The following is a 21633-nucleotide window of genomic DNA, read 5'->3' as shown; positions in this document are numbered from 1 at the left end:
AAAAATAAAATACTGTATTTGAACTGAAACTGTCCAAAAAAGTTTTCTCTCCTTAATTTTTAATGAGGCTCTATGGCAAGTACTTCAGAAAAAAAATAGGAGCAGATAACTTATTTTCGCTTTGAGGAAAAAGTTCTATCATCTAACACTCAAATTCCACCAAAAACAAAAAAACACACACACATTTATACTCCAAAAATTAGGAACTGCAGGGTTAAACATGGTTTTACATGAAGTGACAAATTTTCAAAAAAAAAAAAAAAACTTTGAAACTTGGATTTATAATCTTTTTTTTCAGTTTTGATAACTGGCATTCTTTTAACCAATGGTCTTGCCTATTATGTTACCTGGCATCAACCTATTTTTTTCCAAGTATTCTCACAATGCACTGTTTTTAACAGATACCGAACATCATTGCCAATCCAGAACTGCAATCTGAGATAAAACAGTTTTTAGCAGCTTCTTCAGCAAGCTCCTAACATCGCCTCCTTTTTGTTTACTATGTAAACGTTTGCCAAAATGCAGTATTTTTGTACATTTGTATATTAAAAGTCACATGGGCTTAACTCCCTCCACCTAAAAAAAGCCATACAAGATCTTACACCATTTTAAAACGTGAAAGTAGCTTCCTACTGAAGGGAAGACCATGTGGGCTAAAATAAACACTACAGCTGCTAAGAAAATACAAGAAATCATTTTTTATTTAGGGAGGGAGGCAGGGCAAATGACAGGGCAGAGAGAGATCCTAATATTGCAAGCCTACCAAGTTACCATAAAGGCCCTTCTGGACCATTTCTATTTACAGAATCAAGTGATGTCCCCCACAGCTGCTGCCTGTCAGGCTCACTGCAGAGCCACGCTTCAGCCTCTTAGCCTCTTCTCCCAAAGAAGGGAAGACAGTATCTTTTCCAAGATAAGAGCTAAAACTAAGAGACTAAGAGCTGAAAAATGTCTCAAACATTGCATACTGATTTCTGGAAAAGCTTCTAGAGATTTTAGTTTCATACTTTTTTTTTTTTTTATGTTGGTCAACAATCTCCATCAAATGACATTATACCCTGGTGTTTTAACTAAAGGGGAAGAAAACCTTCATGACACTGAAGCACTGCTACCTACACTTGCATTGCAATTAACCCCACTTTTCTTTTCCCTTTCTTTTTCCACAAAATCTCATGAAATAAAAATGGTAAGTAGCATGTATTGAAGAAGTCAATTATAAACATCTGAGTAATACTTCACTTAGTTTTATTAGTATAGAATGTCAGTTACTACATTAAATTGAAACCACACTAATACCAAACCAGACGATAAAATTTTAAGTTATACAACTTTTAGATATAACCAATGAAAAATACTGCAATTGCTTACTTTTAAATATGCAGCTGCCTCCTGGACGGTAAGGTTCCTTTGAATAGAGCTTCCACATTCATGTTCCCCTGGTAAAAATAAAATTGTTTATTTTGATCACATTATTTCTTCACTATATAGAATAAAATCACCTAACAGAAGCTAAAGGTTAACGTAATCTACACAAGCAGCTATAGCCAAATAATTATTTAAAAATATATGGAAAAAAATCAGAAGTGCACCCCACCAATGAAAAAAAGATTGTCACAGCTAACAATAAATATAAATAACATCAATAAAAATTCATGTGATCAGAAAATATACTTCAATATTTACACTGAAATTAGAACAAAAGATCGTATGAAGAGCAATCAAAAGTATTAAAAAGTTGCTGCCATACCCTGCCTCAACTTCTTCCAAATAATTTCTATTTACTTTGAAACATGTATTAGCTATTAAACAGACCAACTTATGGTTCTAGCATATCCACAGCAGTATTTCCAGCACTATGAATTTACCACATTTCAGTTTGCTCCAAGTCACCAGAGTAATTCATCACCTTCCTGAACATGCACAACATACCAATATGCCCTCAAACTGCTGGTTTTGCCATCTCCCTAAGTATTTCAGAAAGTTTGCAGAGGCAGTCAAGAAATAAGGTACAGTCAATCTTCATAGCCACATGCCATCTTCTTCCTGATTTACTTCTACTTAACGGAAGGCATCCAATTTACGCAAAAAAAAATAATAAAATAATCTGGTATCAGTCATACAGAAAAGGCGAAGTCTAACTCCGGTTTTATCTAACACTTGGCTGGTAGCTCTGAAGAACTGTTAGAGAATGGCAAATCCTTTTTTTCTCTTGATCTCTGAAAAATAATCTTAGTAGCCATCCCTGCAATTTTACTGTGCCAAAACATTAAAAATGAAAACTAGCCTGTCACTGAGTCAGGGTTAGGCCTACCTCACCTTCCTCAATCCATGCCAAATGATCGTTCCCAGCGCTATAGCAATGCTAGGAAAGTTTGTATTTTGTATATGCATGAGTACCTTGAACTTTTGCTTACACTCTCAAAAAAGTATTTAAAGTTGAAACTATTCCAGACAGGATTACCCTTTAAATGGAGCAACTGCAGATATTTACTACCAACACATCCAAGGCAACCTGACAAAATCAGCAAACACTAGCAAGTTATGGGAAAGCATCTTCACGTCTCATTCACAGTAGAGTTCCACAAAAATACATGTTTTTATGAAGCAAAAGTTTTTTGCAGACTGCTAAAGTGATGTTCTGTTTAATACACTTCAACAGACAACTGAATTTTGCTTTGCAAGCGCATCACCATAGTAGGGATGGGCTTCTACTGCTGGGTTACAGTTTATAGGAGTGCTCATATTTCTCTGGCCTAGAACTAAGCCTTCCTGTTTGCGTGCATTTTCCATCAAATACTGAGCAGAAGAGACACTATTTTAAAAGTTGTTTCACTCGATAATTAGCACACGACATCTGAGACTTAGTCAAAGCTCCTCAGGTCTACTGTGACAGGAAAACTGCAGAGGTCACTGGTGAATACTGACAGCACCTTTGAAAAAACACTAAATTTAGAAGTCAGCACAGGAATTGGAGTTACAGGTTATTCTCTTAAGGAATTTAGGTAGACATTCACAGAATGACTTGGTTTTGTGCTGCATTAACGCTACAACCTGTACATTTACATGTGCTGTCATTTCATGTTTCGAGATCAACACATTTGGGAGAACCATATCATATTCCTACAATCTCTGGTATAAGCATAGTTTTAGATCTAGAACAGATGGAATGAATGCAACAAAACCAAAACAGATCTCTGTAGAAGCCTTACATGTGATCACACCCAGGTATTAGGTTGTATGACATTGACATGTCTGATAAGTACTTGTTCTTTTACACTTTGTGTTTGGTAAGGCCTGAAGTCTTGAAGCACATCAGTCGTATTTTGACTTAACATAACAGCTTGGGTGAGCAGGAGGAAGAAACTCTTCTGCTAAGGAGTTTGGAGTTTTCAGGGGTTGCTTAGTAGGAATCTTAGTAAAGAATCTTAGTAAAAATCCCAAGTATGAATCAAAACAAAAAACAGCCAAAAGGATGACATTAATACACAGAAAGAAAAAAAGCAATCAGAAGACAAGACTGTGAAAAAGGCATTTTTAAAACAAGCTGCAGTGTTCATCTTAGATTTTCACTCTTCTGAGAATGCAGCACTACACCTTACAAGTGGACAAAAGCTCCCTTAGATGCAGACTAGACTACTTTAATAGTTTTAAATTCTAATCTTCTTTGCCTCCTTCCAGGAATTACATTTATGCAGCATGCAGCCAACACACTGACTTCACAGCTTCTCGTCTCATTTTTAAAAAGCCAGCAGACAGTTTCTTCACAGTACTGCTTTTGAATATTTTTTTTTCCTGACTATACTCCCTCTGAGCAAATTTACCCCTTAGAAAATGGTTTTGCTGCTCGAGATCTGACAAAGCTTAAGGCCCATCAGTTCCAATTACTCACATACAATCACAAGGGAAAAAAATAAAAATGTCACTTTCAACTCACTCCTGATACCAGAAAGCAACTCAGAGTCATGTAGATTGAGTCCTGTACAAAAAGCTGCTGGAGATGCAGTTCTCATTCTAACTCACCTATTGCTGGGAACCATTTAAAGCTTTCTTCTGAGAAACTCATGAATTTGAAAGCCTGCAGAAAGTTAGGCAGGTCACAAGTCAGACAACCTTTTCTGCAAACAGCTGGATATTCCTCTATGCCATTTCTGTCGCTCCTTTAGCTAGTAGTTCTGTAAGTGAAGGCTTATTTTGAATTACTTTGGTGCAATCATTAACCACTTGGCTTGGAAACCCACTTTCCATGGCCTGAGCCAAAAATGTCAAAAATGAGCCGTTTGAGGCCCTATATCCAGGAATAAAATCGAAGCAGGGCAAAAATCTTCACACAGGTCTCCTGCAAGACATATTTGAGCACTTTTTTAAATGAGCTCCTCTGTTGCCATTCTGCTAAAATGCTTACTGCAAGCTTGGGGAGCATGGACCTTCCTGCTCAGCCTTTTCTTGGACATGCCACATCAGTTTCAAGTGCCATCAGAGAACGGTTCCAGCTGCATTTGTACAGAGGTGATGCAGGTAGCACACATCCCAGCAGTGATCACAGAATTACCTTTTAGCTTATGTTAATGCACTTGTGCAAGCCATTTAAGAAGCTAGGTTCTTCTCCCAGAAATATTAACAAGAAGCAAGTAAGACTTTAAGGAACCCATGGACTTAACACAGATCTCTAGCGGGTATCTTGCTGCAACACAGTCAACCAGTACAAAAGCAAACAGCTTCGAAAACAGTCGTGTAGCAGATCTCCTGCTTAGAGGTTAAGCAGCAGGCCACTCAAGTGGGTAGCCAAAAAAAATAAGAAGAATAAATGTTGTGAGAGCAAATACGAACACCTGATCTCCCAAAGGCAGGTTCAACAGTCCACCACTGAGGAGAATCAGAACTTGCTAAATGGTCTTGAAATCACTCAATAAGCAGCACAATACCAATAACCTGAAGAACTAAAGCTTAAGGAGAGTAACAGAACAAAGCCTGAGACAGCAAACAGGTACAGTGGCTAACACTTGAAATTGGTGTTAAGAAACAGTTGGTGTTTTTTCAGGATTTCCCTCCAGCCACAGGTTTATCAGTAAGCCTTATTACCTACTGAAGTCTAGTTCACCCTGCATCTCAAGGACCTGTGCTGTCCTTTAGCACAGAAGAAAGCCATCTGAATCTGCCAAAGCACTCTGTGCAGAATGCCAAGCAGAAGCGGCATCTTACTAGGTAAAAATTCTTTATGTACAAAAAAACAGGGTCATATCTGTAGGTAGCTGCTGCTTGTGGGCATGGGGATTAGCATTGTTCATTTTGTGAGCCTGACTGAAAGTGGATGTGATTTATTGAAGTCTCTCCATGAAAGACAAAAACATCCAGTAATTAATCTATGCCTAAAGGAAGTCTGATTTAAATAAAGCACGGATTTTGTTTTAGGTCAAAGTGTTAGGTACAGAACTATACAGTATCAACAAGAAGTTGCTTTTAAGAAAGAGAACCGTTGGACAAGAACATAAACCTCAACCCAAAACTGAGTGAGTAGATTCTGCTTCTCCCTGCAGTTTCTTTTGAGGTAGGCATTACTCACCATAGGCTTGGCAGACTAATAAGTCTGAAAACAGCGATGCATTAAGGGCAATCTATTTTTACACAGGATAATTAAATCGTTTTACATAATATCAGAGCACCACAGTACAAAAATGGCAGCTACAGTTGGAACGTAGTATATTAAGTTACATAAAAAATAATTGTTACCCTGACTTTTCCTTCCTTCAAACAACTTTTGTGCTTCATCTCCTATATGAAAAGCCCCATCATTTGATCTTCAACTGAAGTTGACAAAGCAAGAAACTAGCTCAATAAAAATGTAAGAAGCCTAATTAAACAAACAGGGCTACAAACCAAATTCTGAACTGGCCTTCTTCAAGGTAATCCAGGACATTGAATAAAGCCTAACAGAAGACACTAGTGCAAGTTTCCATCCCTCTTTTTTAATACTAATAGTTAAAACATGAACAAGTGACTCATAGCCAAGTACAAAATGAGGGAAACTTTTCCAAATATGTGACAGGGAGACTGAAGAGAAGCACTTTAGTAAAACTGCATTCCCCTACTCCTCTATTCTGAAGTGCTGCACTATGTACAAGATCAACACTCTTAAACCCTGCATCTTTCTGGCAGCCTTCTGTGTTTTATGACTTTTAAGCAGCTTCCACCCATTGTGCCAGGTCTACATCAATGCAGGACTGAAAGATGGATGGCAGGCTCCTTTCTCTGATACCTTCATGATACCTGGCACGGAGGATAATTTATTGACACTCAGACAGAAGTTAAGTCATTCTTCAGACTGTGTGAAAGCTACTCTGCTGAGCGACAAGGTAATCTTACAATGTGGTTTCAATCTGGGGGATCATCCTGTCACAAGGCATGATTATATTTTTTGAAGGTAAGTGTTAAAGATTCTCCTGGCCAGAAGTAGACTAAAAGGGACTAACACATCTTTTATGTTAGGGGAAGAAAGTTGTCTGTCATCCTGAAGCATATAAACTTTTTTTGTAAGACAGACAGGTGTGTTTATGTATATATTTAAATATATACCTATTTAAATAGATGTACAGCCCCATAGATAAATTCCAGCTAATGAAGAAAATTCACTGTCCTTCACAGACGTAAGAAATGAGTGCCAAACCTTTTTATCCAGGCAAATACATCATTTACTGTACAGCCACTGGAGGGCCAGATAACACTGAGGAAACTGAAAGCTGTTATATTCTCTCTCCAAGAGGGGAACGAAGTAGCATAACTCAGTACTTCCGCTTCACACAACTCGGTGCTTTACAGCACACAGCTGTGGGTCTCAGGCAAATCTGCACACCACGAATTAGCTATGATAAAGGATTAGCAGCACAGATTAGCTAACAAAAAATCTTTTGGCCCCAATGACTTATAGCACAGAATTAACTACCACCATCCATTAAGTATGAAATGGTTTGAAACAAGAAGATACCAAGACATAAGTGAACAGCAAAAGATCAGCACTGCAAGGCACACACAGTCAGAAAGCAACAAATTTAAAACTAAAGAAAAACGTTTTGCACACATCCAGGAATAACATTCTAACACTACTTTGGGTTAAAGCAAAATGTAAACAAGGAGAAATCCATGGAGTTTGTCTAAATATCTGTTTTATTCACCACAGATATTGTAAATACTCTAGAAACAAATACTTCTGCAGGAAGATTACTCATGCAATTTAAAAGTATTACAGAGCTGCTCAAAGTTACAGATTTACTATAAAGTCCTGGGCATATCAAGTCATCAGCCTTGTATCTGGGACCGCTGATTCCACACTTTCACCCTTTGAGAAATGTCTGTAGCACCTGACAATAGTGGATACATGGAAAAGGCTTCTCAATGACACTTGCTGTTGCAAAACAAATAAGTGGCACAAAGAACAGTAAGACTTAAAACCACACTGAACCACTGCCTTGTAAACACTATATGAATTAAATAAGCAAGGATGAGACATAAATGGCCTAATAAGCATGAAACAGATCCTGCTGTAACCCCATATTCACCAGATGTCAAAGCTATAAATCCAGTCTTAACTTCACCATTTCTCTACTGTGCTGTGTAAATTTCTGTGCAATTTAAAGCCATGTTAATTATGACACTAGGCAAAAGCACAATAGCTTGGAATAGTCAGCAATTAATATTAAGCCTAAACACCATCTCTAACACATTACTATACAGAGAACTTTGCGTTAGTATATAATTAGTTTGGTTAAGTTGCACTAATCTGTCTAACAAGGCAACCTTGTTTAACCGCTACTGTTCATTGTATTCATCTTTTTTATTGTTGTAAAATATTATTTCAAGCATTTTTCCACTAGAATGAAATAGCTACCTTTAAAAGACATACATATTCCTCATAACATACAGCAAATTTAAATCTTTTACTAACATCAGTTTAATAAAGCATTAAGGCAAATCAAAAACCTCGGGATCAAAACATGCAGCCTATACCATTAACCCAAAAATGCTGCAATGAAAGATGCTACAGTGATGAAAAAGGGCACTGTAAGTGAAATAAGATTTCTGGTTTCCTCAAATGGAAATCTTAAAAGTTATCAGGGCCTCAGAATATATCAATTGTTACAAATCACTATCTGAGCATGGACTTCTTTGTACCTGTTACAATAACACTTAGTCACAATAATTTTTGTTACCTGCTACTTGTGCCAACTTATCATGAAGTGCATATAAGCTGTTCATCATGAGACTTATTTCATCTGCCTAGAATTAGAAAAACACATTAACATTAAAATAAGCATTACTAAAGATGCATTTTCTTCTAGTTCAGAGTTTATAAACCATCAGATTTTTTTTTGTAAAAATATATATACACACACAAGTGGAAGGCTATAATGTTTTACACATCAACAATGATGTAAAAAATAGACTCTGAATCAAAGTATTTGTTTACAATACAAGTATTTCAGATCCTGACAAGTTGAACTAGACTGCAGCCTGGACTCCATTGGATCTCCAAGTTGAAACTGACAGCTCAGAAGGTTATTTACTATTTTTGTTTTTTTTGAAAGCTACTATGTAAAAATAAAAATAAGTAGCTTTTCTAAAAGCTACTATGTACATTTTTAAGTTTTACTCTTAAAAACATGAAGTGACACTTCATGCAAGCCACACTGGTGTGTGTTATGGCCATATTCCCCACGTGAGATTCATAGAAATGTTAGATTTTTTGCCATCTACAAAAAAGTGGTCTACACAATCTTGTTAATGCTTCCTGCACATACTGCTAGTATAAAAAGGCCTGTTTCCCAGAACAAGGATGAAAATGAGATGTCCCAACTGTTACTTACAAGAGTTAAACTTCTTTACTAAGACATTGAGCAGTTTCATTGAAATACAGACAGAAACCTTTTGCATTATAATGAATTATTCAAAACATGAAGGTAAGAAGCACTTATATGCACTTAGTAATAAATTTCTAAAAGGCTGCGGATTTTTGTTTGTTTGTTTAAGTTCTTCCTGGGGCAGACTCAAATGGATGAGATATGAATAAAGACTTTGTTCAAAGATACGCTAAAGTTTTTACATCTCATTTTCCAGTTTTGACAGTTTTTATATCTGATTTTACTCACATTGAAAAAAATACATATTTTTAGTATAACTCCCTGTTGCACTAGCGCTACATGACAACATTTTAAAATATGAATGGTCCCATTATTTTCCGCAAGAAAACTGCTACCAAAAGGAAGAAAGCTTCATTTCTTTGATCAGACATTTGACAAATTATTTCCCATAGCCAATACCAAAAATTGCCAGCATTGCCTCCCATATTCTGGTCCTACAAATCCATCACTGAGATTAAATTGGTATTACAATGGTACTCCCCAGGAAGTTAACCAACCTTGTTAACCCATCCCCTGCCTGGAAAACGTCAGGCATGGCAGAAGAGGGAAGTCAGTCCTCTACCACACGCGTACCCAAACAGCAGCGCTCTAAGGTCAGTTTGTTTGCCTGGGGGTACCACAGAATTTACCCCTCAAAATTTCATTTGTTCAGAAGGTTCAGAAAGATTCTTTCTTCTAAGAAAGATTTCAGTGAAATCTGAAAATATGCAACAATTTACTTTCGGAGAGCTCAACCTTAGACAAAAAAAAAAACACATATACAATTATCTCGTGATGTTTGCATAGACATGCTTAGGAGAAGACCACTGTTTACAGCCCAGGCAGAAAGGCCAGAAGAGAGAAGCACCAAAATCCATGCTTCAGAACTCAATAACCCGGATACCTTCAGTGGTGACATCTCAAAACAGGCTATTCTCATATTCCAGTTCAAAGAGTGAATATAGGAACAAATAATAGAACTGACTCCAAGTGAAAAAGACAAATTTTCTAATCCATTTTCTGTAGATGACCTAGCTCTCGCTCTTCCATGGCACTAAATAAGATCCTGGAGTTTCAAGACAATTATCTCTTACCAGCTTGTGTTTCCGTGGCTGAGAAGCCAAATAGAAATAGTAAGGGAAAATTGATTAAATTTAGCCTCAAAAATCTTACTACAACACATTTTTTCGTCATAGCTCTACAAGAAAAGTTATGTGACATCATCAGTATATAAAGCAATCAACCAAATATTATAATACTGGTTATTTTGCCCAAAATGAAAAAGCAAAGAATTAAAACATTAAAGTAGCAAGAAACACCTTATACAAAACATTCTGGAACCCGCACCCTTCTGAACAGATCTAGTATGTTTTTATACAATCACTCAAGACTAAAATCTCAATTTTTATTTTTTACTTACTTTTATATCTCGTAGTTCTTCACTGAAGGGATTCTTGACTATCAAAACAAAGAGAAAAAATTAATTCATTCTATAGTCTGAAAACAGTAAAAAAAATATACAATCATTGTAAGTTTATTACAATTCTTTAGATAAAAACAAGTCCATAACATGAAAAATGACAATTAGACAGCTATTAACATTTGACTTAAACTCTGCATTTTATATCACATTGTGGTAGCATTTAAGTTAAACCAGAACCTCATTTATCTACGTATTTCACAGCTATTGGCATGCAAACATAAAAAATGTGTTTGCCGTTTGCTAAATTCTTGCTTTAGTGTCTCAACTGCATTGAAATCATAATCCGAGTTTACATTCTTAAGGTGTCTAGTTCAAAAAGAGTATAACTAAAAAAAAAAAAGCAATAATAACCTACATAACACAAAGCTGTACAACTCAGCAGCATTTTCCGTTTTGATGGGAGCAGGAGATGATGCACAGAGCATTGGTGAAGAATGCAACGTGCCTAAATGACCATTCCATCCTAAATATGAGTTTCCACAGCTCCTGAAAACAGAAGCTGGTCTATTATATTCCTCTTAGCTACAAGAAGAAAATTTTCAAGCAAGAGAAGCTGAAGCTAGCCAAGTTATTTGTCCTATGCTTATACTTGAGAATGATCTCCTAGTGACTGAAAAATTACCAGGGTAGGAAGCAATCCCCATTAAAACACATCACCTCGCCTTGCTGAGCTGCAAAATCTGCCACCCCCAGTCTGAGTCGATGCAGAAGTGAGCAGCTCTGCGTCCTGTTCAAACAGGAAACAAAGTTCCTACTGACCTCGGTTCACCAAGCTCAAACACAAAAGAGAAAAAGGAAACGTCCTGGGAAACCTGACACAGACTTGAGGGTCTAGGCTGCAAATGCCATCAGGCTGATGGTGAAAGGACACCAAAACCATGTAGCTTTTGAAGGGACACACTGCTCCATGCTGATTTGCAGCCATGAATATTTGATTTGGATAGCAGATCAATAAACACGATCCAAGCAGAGGATGCTCAAGCACTTGTGTAAAACCAAGCCCTACACGACTTCATTCTATACGTGCAAATTCTCAGCCATTGCCTACCAGGCTATCGAGCTACCGACTTCACAAAGCTCCTATGAACTTCATTCATTAACTCAGCAGAACATTTCCAGCACACTGAACTTTTAATCTGAATAGCCTAAAACGGGATTAGAGAAACCCAGCCAAGGCTGTAGCTGACTGCCAGCCTCCCAGTCTGATCGTTACTTACCCAGACAGGGGAGCCATGGGCTTTTCCCAAAGTAAGCCTCACTGAGCAGACCTGAAATCTTGACTGTATGGTTTTAGGTGGGGAGAGGCCACAGAAGCCCAAACAACATGCAGATTTCTGTGTATCTGACGAAGGTATTTCAGCAGTGTTTGTTTCAGGAACAAACACAGCATATGCCCAGCTGTAAATATGCAAATTGAAAACTACCTGCTGCAGTTCCACGTACCCCAGTACAGGACAGCACGTAAGTGAAGCAATGGTGATGTAAGATCACAACTTCCCCACTCTCAGTGTAAAGTCTGTCCTGTGTGCAGCTTCATATTTAAATAAATTAAAACATTGACTTTATGAAGCAATCCAGATGAGGTATGTCAATGTTTGATCGCCATTTGTGTTTGTTAAAGAGAGGCAAAAAAATCACTTTCCGCCAAAATGATCTGACAAAATTGAGTTAGTCCCTGTAATTGATTATTATAACTCATATAGTAGGATTTCTGAAGTTTGTGCAATTAACCAGTGAGATAGATACATGTCACGTAAAATGTTAACATTAGGTTGGATGCCCAATGCCTTAAGAGGTAAGTATGCAAAATGCAACCATAGCAATTTATCACCTGCACATGCAATTAACAACTGATAATGAACCCAGAACTATTTACCACTTAACCTTGATTAACTTCGGTCAATAAGGTTATTCATCAACTACTTCAATAACTCCTCTGGTTCTGAATTCACCACCACCACATCTTTTTTATTATTTAAAATTTCATACAATGGTTTGAGTTGGAAGGGACCTTATAAAGCACCCAGCTCCAACCCCCTGCCATTGCAGGGACACCTCCCACCAGCCCAGGTTGCCCAAAGCCCCATCCAGCCTGGCCTTGAGCACCTCCAGGGATGGGGCAGCCACAGCTGCTCTGGGCACCCTCACAGTAAAGAATTTCCTCCTAACATCTAATTAAAATCCACCCTCTTTGGATTTAAAACCATTCCTCCCTGTCCTATCACTATGTGCCTGAGTAAAAAGTTGCTCTCCATCTTTTTTATAAGCTCCCTTTTAAGTACTGGAAGGCTGCAATGAGGTTTCTCTCCCTGGAGCCTTCTCTTCTCCAGGCTGAACATCCATCCCCAGCCCTCTCCTCACAAGGTGTGCTCCAGCCTTCTGTGTATTTTGTCCAGGATTTAAAATTTTCATCACCTCCTCCAATACGTCTCAGTTATTTCATATGACATCTATCTACATATTATTGGGTCAGAAAGTTTTTTCAGAATTCTTAAAATACACAAGTTTACTTCCAACAGTAACAACTTCTTATTCTACCAGAGTATTTAATAGCTAATTACTAATAGAAAAGTTTCCTATGTGCCAATACACTTTTGTGGCTTCTCCTCAAAAAGGGTTCGAGACCTCGACCATACAGCAACAACTTCAAAGTGGCTTATCTATCAAGTGCAAATGTTTATGAGCTTCAAAGAACAAATTGTCACCTATTTATATGACAAAGCTATGGAGATCATTCTCCAAAACAGGAACCTCCAAGACTGTTGTTCTGGGGATCTTCTCCCAGGTTAGCCAACCAAGATCTGCTGCCCTCAGGAAGAAAGGATGCGACAAACAGTTCTTGGACACAGAACCTCAGACACCCAGAGAGAAGCCAAACTGAGAAGCATGTTAATTTTTCTTCGCTACACAGGAGTACAAGTTGCAGGATGAAGAAGCTTGAGTATCTTCCTGGAAGGAAAAATGTCAAAAACCTGACAAAGGGAACAGTATCTACTCCCCAATAATACTGTAACAGCTGAACATCCTGCAGGGGAGTTGGATACCTTGGGAGAAGAGCCTTATTCCAAGCAAGGCGACATCCTGTTATCAGGCAGGCTCATTGTGCCTGACTCCGGATGAAACAAAAAGTAAAAACGTTAAGGGATTATCATCTTCAAATGAAACTTGCTATCTGAACAGGAAGAGAGATGCTATTTAAACTCAATTTTTAAGAAGTGGCCTGATTTAAATGCTAGTTAATCAAGACCAGGACAACAACATCACCGAAAAGTCTGCGAAAGAAATAAAAGCAGCACACAAATATTATTCTGGTTAACTAAAAAGACTACCAATGACCCTAAAAATATCCAATTCACAGGTACCACTCCGGGGACAAGCTGTGAATGATGACTTACAGACTGAACTCTCTGGGAGTGGCAAAACTGCTCAGCCTCCAGTAACAAGAAGTCACCAGCACAACACGAAAGGTCACAGCACAGCCCCACTGCACTCCAGCCAAAGCTGTCAACACAAATGCTCAGACCGAGCCATCTCACAGAGATACTGGATTGCAGGAAAACAAAGAGTCAGCATCAACATACAAGGTTAGTTTCTGCATACCCATGAAAATTATCTTAAAAGCAACAATAAAAGCACTCACCACCCCCGTTTTCCTGCCTAATACATCAGTAACAATTGCAGACAGATGCGGTGTTTACAGGGGTTCCTTTAGTTTTTCCAGTAGGACAAACAGCTCAAAGCAGCATTTCTCCTCTTTTCTATAGCAAGATTTATTTTCCAAACACTAAACTTAGATGCCAAGAAGCAGCCAGTCCTACCACTACAGGCAACCCTTGGAGGCTGTGGTACCTCGCCCTGAGCAGCGTTACCATCTTGCAGCCACAGCACTCACCACGTTTCAGTGGGTAACATCAAAGCTGACGTGGGAAGGACAGCCACATGGGCACAAACCAAAGATTCACGAGCAGTGGCAGGGCACTGTGCTCATTGGAGAGCCACCTGCTCCTCAATGGACAAGGAAATCAAAAGAACACTGGCAAATATGAACGTCCAAGCATAAAACCATAGCATCTATGTTGATATGGCAAGAGAGCATTCTCCCAGCCACAAGAAGATCCACACCACAAGTTTCCTGAGGCGGACAGAAGCGTGGCTTTCCTTCCCTAGATGGATCGATACCGGTGTTCCCAGCCCCTCGTTAGCCTAGTCCCACATTAACCCCAAACTTTTAGCTTCAGCAACACACAGTGACAGAGGTCCACAAGTTAAATGGGCACACATGGAGAGGAAAAAAATGCAAAAAAAAAATACATTTTCTTTGCTTCTTCTGAACTTACCACTTGCTAACATGAGAAATTCCTCCTCATGTTACGGGAAGCAGTGAGTAATCAGGCTGTGTTCACCTTCTCCATGCTACTCATCCCTTTACTTCATCGCCCAGCCCAGCCCTCAGTTCTCACCCTTCCACACTGAAGGGTCCCAGTCCTCCTTGCTAAGGAAGCCACATGGTGCTTTTCATCACATTACTGTTCCCCGAACCTTTTTTGAGCTCTACTCTATTTTTTCTGAGGTTGGGCACCCTTCAAAACACAGGAACACCATGGATTGATTACTAATGTTACACTGATGCTCTCCAATGCGTATTATTTAAATATATTTTATTCTTAATTCCCTTCCTAAAAGCTAGAAATTCCTATTAAACTTGTTTCTTGCTCACTACTGCTCAAGCTAGCATTTTTAACAGACCCATTGTAGTCCCACCATCTACTTCTAAAAGAACAGATGATTCAATATAAGCCAAAAATTGTCTTTCCAAAGCAGCTTTAGCAAGCTATAAAGCTACAGGGGCAGAAACAAGAACGATCCCAATTAACCTGTCGGCAGTTTTCTCAGTGTGATGGCAGGGAGGTGCCAGACATCACCTCCAAAAGAAGCCAGGGAGCACACACGCCGCGACACGCTTCCAAGCCAGCAGGCTCTGCAGAAGCAAGCACGTTCCTCCCTGCAAGCAGAAAGCTCCTTTTCTCCCCCCAGTCTACCAAGACACAAGCAGACTAATCTCAAAACACAAGCTGTATTTTTTCCAGATTTTGCCTTGGAGAAGGCTTGTGCTCAATAAGTGGGTAACTCAAGGCTTTCCATTAGCATTTTCCTCAGGATGAAAACAAAAAACGCAATTATCTGGATAATGCATTGTTAACAGAGGAAGTCACACCACTGGAAGCACAGCTACCCACAACAGACCCTTAGTGCTGCCTTTTCCTACGTGACCTCAGGAACAAGTCTTCAGTAATTTTATACTCTGAGTACTCTCAACATCAACCAGGAGTCCTACCATTTTATTTGGGTAACTCCGGTCAAGTACTGATTCCACCTGGTGACACGTTGTGTAGGTGTCAGAGGCAGCCCTAAGATGTTGTCTCTTAAAGCTTCTAACCCCTACCATTCAGGGTGCAGGGAGCAAGAGTTAGTACAGCTCCTGAGATAGGCACACAGGATCTCTCTGCACTTGTTCTGTAATACGCTTAGGCTTTTAAGAGGAGTTTCTCCTAAGAGGATGCTTTTCCATGAGTACCTCCCATTGAAAGTGAACAGTCCCTTTGTGATTCCGGAGCTCTAGCTTTCAGACAGCTCAAAGAAAATAATCCTGCCTGTATTTTCCTCTCTGCAATACTCAAAACAAATGAGTAGCTTTGGATGACCTCCATCTCCAGGTTGTTCAACTTCAGGTGAAAACCACAAGGAGACAAAATCTCTGTGCTTTTATATGTAGACACAAAGCCATGTGCCAGGCCGAGCAATTCCTTTGTTACCGATCATCTTTGCGTGCTTTAGATAAAAAAAAAAAAATGTACTCCTAAATTGGCAGAGCCCTCAGGAGGGGCCAACCTGTAAGAGGAGTACAGTTTGACCACTCCTTCGCCATGCCATTTGGAACAGCAGCACAACCTGCCCAAAGGATTGGGGAACTTATAAGCAGCTGAATCTCTCCCTGACATCAAGTCAGTTTTTCAACTGTCTTAGCCAGGTTAGAAAGCTTTCATTTGTATTTTTCCCCCAATATAATTGGAATTAATTCTGTTTGTGAACAGGTGAGATGGGTGAGAAGGGTTGATGATGTAACCAAATTATATTATGATTTTTTTTTGACAAAACCCTGATGTCAAAGAATGAAAGTTTTTTTTGTTTCTTTTTTTAAATAGACTTCCAGACACTTCCTATCAGCCCGAGTAATTGTAAAACCTTCATTATTTTAGGTAAAAGAGATGGAAGTACCAGAATTTTTCATCCAGGTTTCTCACTGCTTCTTCATAAAGAAAAAAAAAAAAAAAAAAAAACACCTCTATCTTGTGGCTGTATCACCCTGCCTAGAAGCACTTGGATCTTCTCTTGCCTATTTAAATACTGGTTTGCACAGACCTGAACACTGGGAGATGCTCTTAAGAGAGTCACATTGATTCAGTCCATACTTAAGGTGACTAGAGATTTGTAAGACCTTCTCATTAGGTGAGTTTCACTGAAATAAAAATACTAGTTTCACTCCTCTAGTTGCATTAGTCATCAAAAACACTAGAAATCGTATCTTTGTGTTTTAAAGATAAAACTAAATTATTCTGATCTGTGTAATGCCTGTAAAAAAACAGAAACAGAAGAGTTGGCTCTAAGTCAGTTCTTAAGAAGTTCACTTTACCAAAAAAAAAAAAAAAAAAAAAAAAAAAGCAAAGCCTTATGAATCAAATCCAAAACTGAAACAGTTGCCAAGACATCAGAGCTGACTTCAGAGAAAGTTTTGTCTACCTTATTGCCACTTTCACTCCAGGAACAGCCTAGCAGCTAGAACCTACTGTGCTGAAGTACCCATTTCAAGCAGAGCTGACACCTCACACTGACTCCTGCAAATATTAAGAGAGAGACTGTCTTTCCTTCTTTCTGGTCTCCTGTTTCTTAAATATCACCATCAACCAAAGCAAGACTCAGGAAAAAACCCTGCAGAGCTGTAGCATAGACACTGCTCGTTTCAAAAAGGAGGAAAAATATGTAAGCTGAGTGTACGAAGAAAGCCTGGGAGTTGACTTTTTCTACTAGAAGACCCTGTAAAAAATACTGTAGACAAATGATGAAGGTACAGGTAAGCGAGCTTGAACAAGAACCAGTGCAGCCACGCCATGAAACAGACGAAACTTGAGAACATCACATGAGCAAGAAAATAATACTGCAGTTTACATCTCCAGTTGTATAGCAAGGTGAGAAACCCAGGCAGAAGAGTCTGGTTGTGCTTCACACCTCACACACAGCTGCAGGGGGATATGCATTAGAAGAACCAAGGGCCAGGCCCTACTGTTTCCAGTTCCCACACACCCCCAGAAGGAGGTCTTCACACCCAACACCATCTCCTCTGTGCCTATATTAATTCCAGGGGAGCACGTGCAGTAGAAAAGTACATTTGAGCAAGAGCACATTAAGCTGCTAGGTTATTTACAAAATTATTTTCCACCATCCCTGTTTGTGGAAGGTTAAAGCAACTGTCACGAAAGCATTCTCTTCCCCAGTTTTATTTCTACCAGTGTAAGAAATTGTTTTATGGCACCCAAACTTGCACTTACATTCTTTTACACCATGCTACAAAGCAGACTGTATTTCAATGAGGAAACAGCTGTCTGTGTTCTGTTAGAAAAAAGGCTCAGAAGTGCATTTGCCATGCATTATAAAAAAATCGTTAATATTACATTCTTTGCACACACATACACAAATGGTCTCCATTAGAGGCTGCTGCTTTATGTAGGAGGAAAAGCAGAAAAAACACCGAGGCTGCTTTTATTAGCAGTTGCCAAATATTGTAAGGAAAAACATCGCACTTCAGACACCCACCAGAACTTTACAATGGTAAGAATACCTTTGTTTGCAAGAGAATCACAACAGGCTTCTGTATTAGCTCTTCTCTCCTCTCTCCCTAATATTTTAGCCCTGTATACATCATAAGGCAAAGAAAAAGACTTAAAAGACTTTGATAAATGAACACTGAAATGTAAAAAAACAAGATATTCAGAAGGGAAACACCACCTTGAAAACACTGCAGCCCAAGCAGCTAAAACATTCGAGTAGGAAGCTGTCTGCTTTCCTCAAACTCCAAAGTTCAAGATGGAGAGCAAACTCGTAATGCAAGTGTTATTAAAACACAAAAGGTCTAAGAACCATCAGGAAGCTGCAATTAAATATACTGCCATTCCCCCAAGGGGCTTGGTCTGTATAGAAACACTCCTTGCAATCGTGCACAAGCAGGAAAGATTCCTGTCTTAAAGGGATTCCAATGTAAAAATACAGTCACTCTCCTTCCAGACAGACTTCAGGTGCAAAATATTAGTACTACACTACAGTACTATGGCCAGCTTGCAGCAAGGGCAACATTCAAATGGAGAGCACTGAGGCAAGAACTCTTAAAATGCCCTCAGTTACCAGAGCAAAGCCATTAACAAATTCAAGATAAAGCTCACATAAGGATTTTTTTGTATTCAAAACCTGCTTTCTACTGTACCTGTCCTTTTAACTGTTCAGACATTGGTCTGACCATCAGTGCTTGCTGCACCAACAGTAGCAGAACTGCTACACAATGGTCAGTCCGTACAAAGCCTGAAAACATCCATAAACCTCTGAAAATCGGTGCCCTAGAGGATCCTAGGGAGGAAGACAGCTCGCTTGCTTTTGTGCAAGACACGTGGGTTTAGCTGCTAGCAGGTGCTGTGCCATGACGAAGGTGAGCTTTCAGAGCCTACACAGCGTTCCAAAGCTAGGTGTTTAAACTATACAACAAAGCTCACAAAAGCAAAAATTAACTCTCCTTCCTCAAAACAAGCCATTTCTCTCATGCTTTAAGGCAGGACAGCAGGCCATACAGCTGCTAGTATGATGCCACAGTTTGTGTAAGAAGCTCAGCGCGTTGCCCTCTCTTGAATGGCCAAGAACACAACACATTTATTCATTCCCTTACAAAAGGGACAGACAGACCCTATTTGGCCTTTACACCTCAAATCACCAGGACACCTTGTTTCCAGAGCTGCTATTTTTGTGCAATTATTTTTTTCCAGTTTGGTCTTCCCACAAAGCAATGACTTTAGTACCACGCAACATAAAGAGCACAATAAAACAAGCCTGGATTTAACATCCCATTGTCCTTCCCTACTTCATACACCACGTACTAAATCTGCACATTTTTGTTGTTACTTCATAAACAGCATTTTTATCTGAAGGTCAAGAGAAAAACAGCTTTTCAAGTTATACATAAAAAAAAAAAACACATTGGGAGCTGCTTTGTGGGCAATTCCCTAGCACGCAACCACATTTGCGCTCAAGGTGAAGCTAAAAAAACGCCCCCGGTGTCGATCAGACAGAGGTCACAATACAGCCGGGATCATCGAGTCAGGCTGTGCATTTACTGAGCCCATCCTGAAGGGCTGAGCTCTCAGGAGTACTCAGCAGGCTGGTATTTCTGGTTTTCAATGGTGAAAAAAAAACCTAGGAGCTCAAAGGGCACTGTACAGACAATACAGCACTAGGGCTCTTTCCCATGTTCTTAATGCTCCATTTCCTTTTTTCCTAGGGTTTTATAAGGATTAACAAGTGGTTGATGTATTATACAAAATATGAAGCAGGCAAACACGAAATACCCTTTAAATATAACTCAGCCTCCCATTTCCCACAAGAGTTCAGGCACAGCTTTACCCACAGCTGCTCCCAGATAAGCAGCAGCCCACAGACTTTCAGAAATCAACAGAAAACCCCTAAATAAGATGCACCGTTAGTTTCTTGTCCAGAAGGAAGTCTGCATCTCTAACCTCTTCTTCTTAGCTAGGCAAACTTTCCCCAGAGTGGCATTGTATTAAAAGCAAGCTTCCCCCTTCCAGCTTTGCCACTGAGACGCACCGTGCCTCTCACCTCCAGAAGCTGCCTTTGATCACCCAGCAGGTCCCAGCTGATACAGAAACAGACCCGATAAACCTGACCTCATGCTCTCCTCTTCAATAGCACGCCAAGGAATTTCATTAATCATTCCCCCTTATTTATGAAGTAACAGCAAACTCCTTCCAAGGCATCTGCAGGGGAAGCAGCACAAGCAGGACTGCCAGGGCCTGGAGGAGGCCTCTCAAGGCTTTGTCACCCGAGCACCACCCCATTTGTCACTCAAAAATTAAAAATTCCCCTCTGTGGCCGTCTGGAGCGTGCTGTCTGAAGAAGAACAAACTTTGAGATGTAGGTCAAACGCCAGAGATGATCCCAAAGTTTCACTATCAGTGTTCCACCACTTCCCAGCAGATGCGCGGGGGATTCACAACCAGCAGTGACAGCCCACCTCGCATCGCCACCAACATCCACACAGCCACCTTCTAGGATCTGCAACCCCTTGCTGGCAGTAAATGTTCCGTGATACAATTTCTGCCAGAGGGTTTTGGGGTTAGGCCTAGCTAGGTTTCTGTCCCCTACAACCAGCAGCAGAAACAGAGGCCTAGACACTCAGATAAAGCTTTGCTTGCTGGGGATGTGATGTGCTTTTGGGAATCCTGGCCATGAGACATTCCTCTTGTACAGCTTGATGACACTGAGCAGACAGCAGGGTAAGTAATGCTGAACGAGTGTGCTGAGGCATGTTTTGTGGTGTAACAACAGAGGGAGATGATGGCTATTGAGGAGGCGGATGGTTAAGGTGAGTGGTTTTCCTCTGCTGCCTATTCAAATATCCAAAGGCCAATATATGCATTAACAAGTCAATGTAAAGTCTGAGGCTTCTCAGATAAACAATTCAGAGATTTTACCAACCTTCTGTGGAAAAAAGGAAAATTAAGACCCAGGTGTGGCCTTAGAAACCAGCCTGTTTTATGCAATCCATCCCTACAGTCCTCTTGTGATAAGTCTTATTACTCACCTGCCTAACGAGGACAGACTGATGCTGCATTCACCCAAGGTGCTACAAAGTCCAACTATAAAAGTTTTTTGTACCTTTCAATAAGGAAAACGTTATGGAGATGTGCCCTGAATATAAACCCTGTATTAAGTGAATAAAGGCAGCATGAAGGAAGCTTCAGAATGCACATCAAGCAACTGCTTTGTAAGAAGCCGTCTTCCAACTTTTACTTAAATAAACACCCTTCTCTATTTCTAAAACGGAAGAATTACTAAGGAAGATCTTCTCTACAACCATTCATTTATAAAGTTATGTTGCTTATCTAGCACATCACTGAAATACAACTGATCTCTCAGTAGGTTTTAATG

The 21633-nt window shown here is 39.6% G+C and overlaps 1 protein-coding gene across 2 annotated transcripts in view; it reads right to left on the bottom strand.

Moving 5' to 3' along the window:
• Positions 1-21633, bottom strand: part of LEMD3 (LEM domain containing 3) — a 48274-nt gene that overhangs the window by 17678 nt on the left and 8963 nt on the right. For both annotated transcript variants that reach the window (XR_005262574.2, XM_038172948.2), the window contains exons 2-4: positions 10309-10346; positions 8202-8268; positions 1369-1436 (exon numbers count right to left, since the gene is read on the bottom strand). Coding sequence is in view for 1 of the 2 variants with exons in the window: in XM_038172948.2 (XP_038028876.2) it covers positions 1369-1436; positions 8202-8268; positions 10309-10346 (173 nt within the window). In the remaining variant the exon portion in view is untranslated. The remainder of the gene's footprint in view (positions 1-1368; positions 1437-8201; positions 8269-10308; positions 10347-21633) is intronic.

Source organism: Anas platyrhynchos, chromosome 1 (genome assembly GCF_047663525.1).
Source record: "Anas platyrhynchos isolate ZD024472 breed Pekin duck chromosome 1, IASCAAS_PekinDuck_T2T, whole genome shotgun sequence".
Taxonomy (NCBI): Eukaryota; Metazoa; Chordata; class Aves; order Anseriformes; family Anatidae; genus Anas; species Anas platyrhynchos.
The sequence above is the reverse complement of the archived record's forward strand: the minus strand, read 5'-3'. Positions and strand labels throughout refer to the sequence as shown.